The following is an 8,015-nucleotide window of genomic DNA, read 5'->3' as shown; positions in this document are numbered from 1 at the left end:
CCCAAGGGGAGGGTAATCTTCAACCCTTTCTCTGCCCCAGCATAAAGCACCAGAGCTCACTGACCAAGGCTGCAGGCACTGCCTGCTTTCACTCCGAGCACTTCAGGACAGGGCTAGACTATCCTCCCATCTCAGCTAGGAACCACATCCACACTGAGATGCTGGCTGGGTTCTTCTGCAAGCTCCCACCATGTGTATGTGTACTAAGCACAAGAATTCCCAGTAAGTTTATATCAGGAAAGCAGGAGAGTGTAATCTCTGGCACCAGTCTCCTGTGGGAGGCAAGAGTCAAACAACTGAGGACAGAAGAAGGGGTGAGGCAGTATCCTGGCCCCTTGCCTTGAATAGCAGTTAGGAAGCATTTTGTGAGCCTCCTGTGGCTCTAGGCTTGCAGATGGCACATGTTACTTCTCTTCTCCCAGGATCCAGCACGGCAGGGTGTGCAGAGGGTGTTTACAGGGCTGTTCATGGCACACCAGCTAGCTCTGGGCTGCCCCTGCACATCACCATCCACTCCTTCAGCAGTGGATGGAGCAGCCACTCCACAGAGGGAATCAGTTGCAAATCTGGCTGGTAATTGGGATGAGGGGTTGATGTGAACTTGAGCAGAAATATTAATCTAGAGAATATATATCATGCTGCTACCGTTTAACAACACAGCATGGTTTATGTGTTTTTAATATCCTATTTTATCCTGTCTGACCTCACTTCCCATCTTTTTCCTTGCTCAGCAGACACCAAATACCCTTTTTTTCCAGCAGGAGGGCTATAAGAAGAGTGGTTACTGTGAAACACTCTCCAGGCATATGTGTGTGTGTGTCTTGTAAACCCGCGGGCACAGACACACGGACACACACACAAACAATTTAAAAGGATATATTTCCACACCACAGCAGAGCCTTCAGCTTTATGCCAACACAGAAGCTGACACACAACACCTTATCTCTGAACCTAACACCGGAGGACAGGAAATGTTTATCTGAGCCAGTGCAACTATTTTAGCATAAGGAGCAGCATGTCAGGTCAGACCAAAGGTCTCTCTGTCCCAGAGGATGGTGCCTAATGGTGGCCCCAGCAGATGTCCAAGGGCAGCAAGTCCAGTCTTATCCTGGCAACCTCTATTTGCTTCCCACCATCAGCAGTATGAAGACTCCATGAGCCAAAGGTTGCATATGGACCAGCATGTTTAACAGTCACTGACGAGGTTTGCTGCTCTTTTTGATTTAACATGTTTCAAGTTTTGTTCTTTTTTAGCTCACTTCACACATATGAGCATCAGGGGCCAGAATCCAAATTTACACCAGCATAATTTGTTGCTGACTTCTGCACAGTCAAGCTTGACAGAAAGCAGAAGCAGGACTGAGCCCAAAAACTTTATCACTGCTATAGGCATCACTGAAAACATCTCTTAGACGACCTTGGTCTCAATTACTTGCTTCCAAGAAGAGCAATTTCAGTTCTGCTTTAGATTAAGAAATCAGCAACTTACTCAGGCTAGATCACATTCAACAAGCTATGAACTCTGAATCTGGGCCATGACACTCCAGACTGCCAGCTTGTGAGGGCAGAATTGCCACCTGACTTCCAGCTGTGCTATCAGATGCACTGGTAGGATCTGTTCCATTGAACCATACTTCTGAACAGCCCCAACTGATCATAGCAAGTCATTGCTTTGCACCCTGTTCAGCATAACACAGAGGGGCAACTTTCAGAGGGCATGTGCTTGCTGCTGTTAGAGACCTGAGGTACTCCCACATGCCTGCTCTTTCAGCCTCCTTCCCAAGGGGAAATGCATTGTGAGCCTGCAGGTCCTGATGCTGCTGACCAGGGTCTGACCCTGACCGTCTGGCTTCCCTGTACTGAATATCCTGACCCCAGAGCCCGAGCACACTGTGGAGAGAGGCCCATTGACTTCAACAGGCTCTACATCCTGCCTCAAATTAGCACTCACAGCATAGGAAGAACTAGCAAGAAAATGTGTGAAATTGGGAGTGCCAAGAAAGCAAAGATTTCTTCCCTCTCTACCAAAATAGAACATTGCTATTCCTCCCGTCCTATCTGCTTCCCATCCCACTCAGCACATATTTTGAGCCAAGTCTTCGAATGGTGTAAATCAACATATCACCATCGAAGTATAAGAAGTCACAGTAATTTACACCAGCAGAAAAAAAAAAATACCTGGCTGTGATCTAGGGAGATAGATAGATAAATAGATATACACTCAGTGGAGAGCACACATGCCTATGCACATGAACACACACTGAAGGGTGATGGAGCCAGAAGACGAATGGGAAAACCATTAACAAATTAAAAGCACCTTCCAAGAAACAGTCAAGGGAACTCTCTTTCACTGCTGCATCAAAGAGCTGCCCATCTTCTCCTCATACACTGTATGTTTACTTCTGTTTTAGTCCAGACAGCAGGTCTGCATGTGAAATTAAATTGATAATCAATGAGAGCTGACCTGCTTAATTAATTTGCTGCAGAAAGCAAGTGGTTAGGGAGAGGCTGTAAAAGTAGGGGACATGATGTCTAGGCTAGAGAAGGACTGCATAAGTTTTCCGTGTGCATACACATGCAAACTCCACAGCAGCATTTACAAGTTGCATTTCTGACATGTTGGAACCATCATAGGGTGATGGGGGGGATTGCTGAAGCTACATTAGTTCCAGTGGATATGGGAATTGTGCCATTGGCAGCTTGGAGTGAAGGAGATGAAGGACAGGGAGACAAAAAGTGCCATGAAGTTGAAGAGGCAGTGAGTCGGGGAAGGGGTAAGAGGTAACCTCTCTCCTGCTCTATTTATTATGCTGCTTGGCCACTGTGCAATTTCTTGGGGTGCTGAAGAAAGTGGCTGAGGGAGGAAGAGGAGAAAGCCAAGGACAGCAGCAGCCCTGCCTTCATCCATACGTATGTGTCTCTTTGGACCCACTAGATTTACTGCAGGATTATGTTACTCCTGTGGAGACAGAGCTCTGGAACAGAGCAGGCTAACAGGATTAGGGCTTCAGGATTTAGACAGAGAAGCATGAAGGAGAAAAGTAGGGGAGATTATTTTCCTTGTCAGATAGGGAAGGCATAAAATGGGGCATGTTTGATGGTGGGAGGATTCTGGCTCAAGTGGAGAGTGGATAGTTCTGGATTTATTAAATCCAGGAACAAGGAGTTAAAAGAAAAATGATACTTGGCAACACTTAACAAAGCACTGTGTCTGGGCAAGGCACACTGTGCTGGGCTGGGCTTGCCAGCTCCGTGTCTTTGAGAGGCTCCACTCAGATTTGGGAGTCATCAGGGACACGAGGAGTGGTACTGTGCTAGCCTGCAAAGGAGATATCGGGCCCAGAAATACAAAGCTGCAGCCTTGCTAGGAAATCCAGGGCTGTAATTCTCCCCAGGTACTGCACCAAGGGTGAATGCACAAGTCTGCCTTTGGCAAAGTCTGATGTCTTTGTCCTGCCTGCGAAAGCAGCAGAAGCAGGCTGGGACCTGGATGTTTCTGGGCAAATCCTCTGCACCATGATGTCTCTGCGCAGAAACACTTGTGGCCCTCTGGCTCATTGTGCCAGCTTTTCCTGAGTTTTCCAGACAAAAAAGCCACAGGACTGAAAGCTTTTCTCTCCTTCCTCAGGTGAGTAAATACAGGAGACCTAAGAACTGAAAAGACAGAGGAACACTCCTAAGGGAAGGCACAAGGGTCTCCAAAGAGTCATCCTCAATATTCACTGCCAGCACCAAAAACCTCTCATGTTCCCAGCTGCAATGTACAGCTGAGATACTGCTCCTTGCAGCAATTCAATCTTTGTGCAGCTACCACCTGAAATGCCACTCAGGAAAGTTAACTAATAACAAGCACAAAACCATCAAAATGAGTAAGAAATGAAAAATACGCATCAGCTGGATCTTGCTGCCATTTCTCATCCATTGACTTCTACAGATTCTGAAAACAATTGTTTCAGTTGCATTTTACACACAGAGCAATGGAGGCAGTGAGAGCAGCACTCATCATGGCCCAAACCCACTCCAAATCCTGAAATCCATCCCATCCCCAGTCCCTTGCCACACTAGATGATTCCTGTGAGCTCATCTCCGCAGTTACTAAGATGGAGCAGCTCACACCACACGGGAGCTGGAACCCAAGATGCTACAAAGAAGGAAGAGGATCAAAATGGATGAGAGCTTGGTTTTCTGATAAAATCCTCACAGTTGAGCCTATCCAGAGAAAATGGACAAAAATAAAAGGTCAAATCCTGCCAGGTGAAGAAAATGGTCAAAAACAAAAGGTCAAATCCTGCCAGGTGCGCTTTTCCTTCCTTGGGTTCAAGAAGAGTTGTTGTTTTCTAAAGACATTTGCAAACCATTAGATAAGATCTCGGCACGCACACCAGGGCTGATGCCTGGAAGATAACCTTAAACCTCAGAGGCCATCAGCCTGGCCCCAGGTCACAGGGGTGGACGAAAACAGGGAGGGCAAGAGCCAGACCAGCTTTTCTGCAGCAGGGTTGGTTTGGACCTGTGTCCTGGTAGGGGCATGCTGGTGAGGACGGCACGTGGTGGTGGCCACTCTCCTCCCTGTCTCCCCTCTCAGGAACACACAGGAAGACAGCACAGAACCTCTGGCCATGTTGCTGGGTTGGCCTCCCACTCTGGCCCCATGCCTGAGGGAAAGACAGAGCACCAGCCCCTGGACAGAGGGATGTCTGGGCCAGGCTTTGTGGGGACTGGGCTGGCAGGAAGGAGGAAAACCTGGCAGGGATGGGGTGGGAAGGGGAGGGAGTGAGTGTGGAGCTCCACTCCTGCCGGCTGCCCTCCCACTGCCTCCCCATCCCAGAAACACAGCAGTGCTCGGCACGGAAACAGCCCAGCCAACCCTGTCTGCTGTGAGCACATATTAATCACATTTTCCGCTGCTCCATCCTGCCTTTCCCATTTCCCTTGCTGCTGAGTGCCAGCAGCTGGGGACTCAAAGGTGAGCCATCACATTTGCAGGGAAACACCCTGGCCCCACTGTCATCTGAAACACCGGAGGGAGGGGAAGCAGGGGGCAAAAGAGAGGCAGTAAGAGCTTCCCATCCTCTGCAGGGAGCATCACCCCCTCCCCACTCCCCTGCACTCGCTGGTTTTCTCTTGCATTAGCTCCTCAATGAAGATGTGAACATTAGCTGACCCGCCTACACGTGGCAGAGCACTGCTTTTGGCCCACAGAGCTGGCAGAAATTCTGAGCAGTGCTTCGTACACCCCATATGCCTATGTGTGCATGTGCATATATACGTGTGCATGTGCAGATATACGCATGTGCACATATGTATGTGTCTATATATATATGTGTATCTATCTGCATGTGTATAGAGTCCCTGTCTGTCCACATCTTCCCCTCCCTCCCTGCTTCTCATGGCACCAAATCAAGCTGCGGCAGACTTAATGAATCCCTTTGGCATGGCTTGCTCCAGTGCTGCAGCCCGGGCTGCGCCGAGCTCCGCACTGATGCAGGGAGGGAGCTGCACCTTGAGCACAGACATCTGGGAGCTTTCTTAGCACAGGAACTGCAGGATTAGTGTGGGCACGGAATGTGGGAGCAGCACCCCCCGGCACCAGGTCTGTGAGCAAGTGGCCTTGCCCTGGCCCTGCTGTAGCTCAGCAGCTGGCAGCCAGTTGTTTGGCGGGGCAGGAAAGCAGTCACCCGGATGCAAGGGGTAGGCGAGCCACCAAAAAGCAATTACTTATCCTCCAGCCTTGGGAGGTGTCTGCTACATTAAGGCCAGAATGTGGGATGAATAGATACTGGAATAGAGGAGTAAAAAAGAAGAGGTTTGATTTTTTCCACTTTTTTAATGAAAAGAGGAAACAGAGTAGAAAAAAGATGACAGAAATCAAGGGCCAAGTCCTGAAATAGTGACAATTCAGATGGTTGTAGGATTGTTTTGGATTTATACCAGCCAGGCTTTAGGGTCTTGCTGGAGCAATGTAATTTGGCTTAGCAGCACTGAAACCAGTCATGCTGTCCTGCTCCACCCTGGCTGAGGATGCAGTGTCCAACGCCCAGGACTGCAAGGATGGGATATTTATTCTCCTCTGCAACTAAAACCACCCTCCAGGCCAGATTTCTGCTCCAGGTAAGACTTGAAAAGGTAAATTTATTGCCAGTGATTATTTGGAACACTGAGCTGTGTATATAGCTCATCTCTCTGTCCAGCATGATGAGTATATCCTGCCTGACTCAGCTTACAGAAAAGGTCCCAAAGAGACCCCAAACTCACCTGGGGTGAGGAGAGATGGCCCCGGTTCACAGAAAGGTCTGCTGTGACCAGTGGGTCCTGGGAGAGCACAGAGGCTCCACACCACTGCATGGGCACTGTGTTAGGGCTATACATGAGCTCTGCCATGACCTACTGTCCTGGAGTCAGCACGCCTGAGATCTGGGGGAGCCCAGCTGAGGACTCCCCTATGTGGTTCTGGACTGCCCTGTGCCTACATATCCCTGCTTCTAAAATAGGACTAACACTCCCTCACTGGCACATGAGGAGCTTAAATACTCCAAATATTGCAGGTATGAGACCCTGATAGGTACCTCTGCACAGTGAGAACTCATTCTGGGAAGCAGAGGGAATTTGAACCTAAGACACACTTGTGGGGAAGGGCAAATCACACAGCCCGGAAGGGAAGGAAATGTCTGGATGAATCCTGGACAAGGCAGGCTACTGAATTTCGTGCCAGCAAAGGGAAGGGACAGCTAATTTAACAGAAGTGCTGAGCAATCAAAAATGACTGGGACATGTGTGTGGGGGGAGGTGTGTGGGACCCCAGCCAGAGTTCACACAGACACACTATGGCACATCAGCAGGGAGCACTTGAACACAGCAGCAGTGCTGGAGGGTGCCACAGAAGAGCAGGGAAGCACTTTCTTGAGGCAGCCTTAACCAGGGAACAACCACATGACCAAAGCAATAGACAGAAAAACCAGCCTGGCACCATGGCTACCTTAACCCTCCTCTCCATACAATTCCCATGCAGACCACTCCAAGTTTATCTTTCCTGGCCACACACCAGCATCCATATGGTGTGAAACAGATGAACACCCATATTTACCCTCCTTCCTCCCTGCTCCCACCTCTGTGGGTGTCCCAGAAACACAGCAAGAGCATGCACAGCTCCCAAGGCTCAATGCACCCATTCTGACCATGCCTGCTCTGGCAGCCTGAATTGTTTCTCATTATTTATTGCTCATTTTGTTCTCTGGGATGGTGCAATTGCCTCTTAGGATTTGTGCCCTTTCATTTCCAGGCCTCAGTAACTCCTGAACTACAGTTTCATGTGGTTTTGCGATTGTTAACCCAGCATGCAGACGGGTCTACGACCACAAAAGCTCAATGAATCTTATATGGCAAAAAACAGGCTGTGAAAACATTTTCTCCTTCATTTGCAGTCAAAGAACATACTGTCACCACCACGAAAGATGCAGCAGCAGCCAGGTTTTCCAAGGAATAGTGTTTCCTCATTGCTGTGCAGAAGAGAAAGGACTATTTCTGCTCAGAGCATCATCAGTCTTTTAGCTGTCATCAGAAGAAGGGTCCCTCAAAGATTAAACCCTCTGGGCCTGCAAAATCTCCCTGTTCTCTTCCCTCTTGTTGGCAGCAAGACTCACCAAGGTGCAGGCAGAAGAGACAAAAAGGACATTACCTTGTGGTTTTTCCCGTGTCTGTACATCATCCAGTCCTCCCCATTGGTGCTGACCTCCAGCTTGTAGGTACGGACATAGTAGCCCTTCTGCGTTTCTCTTGAGATGGCACCCTGTGTAGCAATGGCTGTGAGCACAGTCAGGAATTGGAGGTCCACCTTGCCAGGGAAAAAAGGGACAAGAAAGAGAGTGGTGACCACCTGAGAGTCCAGAGTGGCTAATTAGTTCCTCTCTCTGTCTCTGAAAAATTCAAAGGTGCAAATTCAGCCTGTCTCACTCTCTGAGGGTGCACAGTTCAACATCCACGACCCTTGCCAGGGCTGACTTCAGCAGGATAGAACC

At 49.0% G+C, this 8,015-nt stretch overlaps 1 protein-coding gene across 8 annotated transcripts in view; it reads right to left on the bottom strand.

Annotated features, from left to right (window-relative positions):
- The window catches only part of NRP2 (neuropilin 2), an 88,781-nt gene that overhangs the window by 44,187 nt on the left and 36,579 nt on the right, over positions 1–8,015 (bottom strand). For all 8 annotated transcript variants that reach the window (XM_014307043.2, XM_031058892.1, XM_005415911.2 and 5 more), the window contains exon 7: positions 7,676–7,831. In XM_014307043.2, the coding sequence (XP_014162518.1) occupies positions 7,676–7,831 (156 nt within the window). The remainder of the gene's footprint in view (positions 1–7,675; positions 7,832–8,015) is intronic.

This window comes from Geospiza fortis, unplaced genomic scaffold (genome assembly GCF_000277835.1).
Source record: "Geospiza fortis unplaced genomic scaffold, GeoFor_1.0 scaffold112, whole genome shotgun sequence".
NCBI lineage: Eukaryota > Metazoa > Chordata > Aves > Passeriformes > Thraupidae > Geospiza > Geospiza fortis.
The sequence above is the reverse complement of the archived record's forward strand: the minus strand, read 5'-3'. Positions and strand labels throughout refer to the sequence as shown.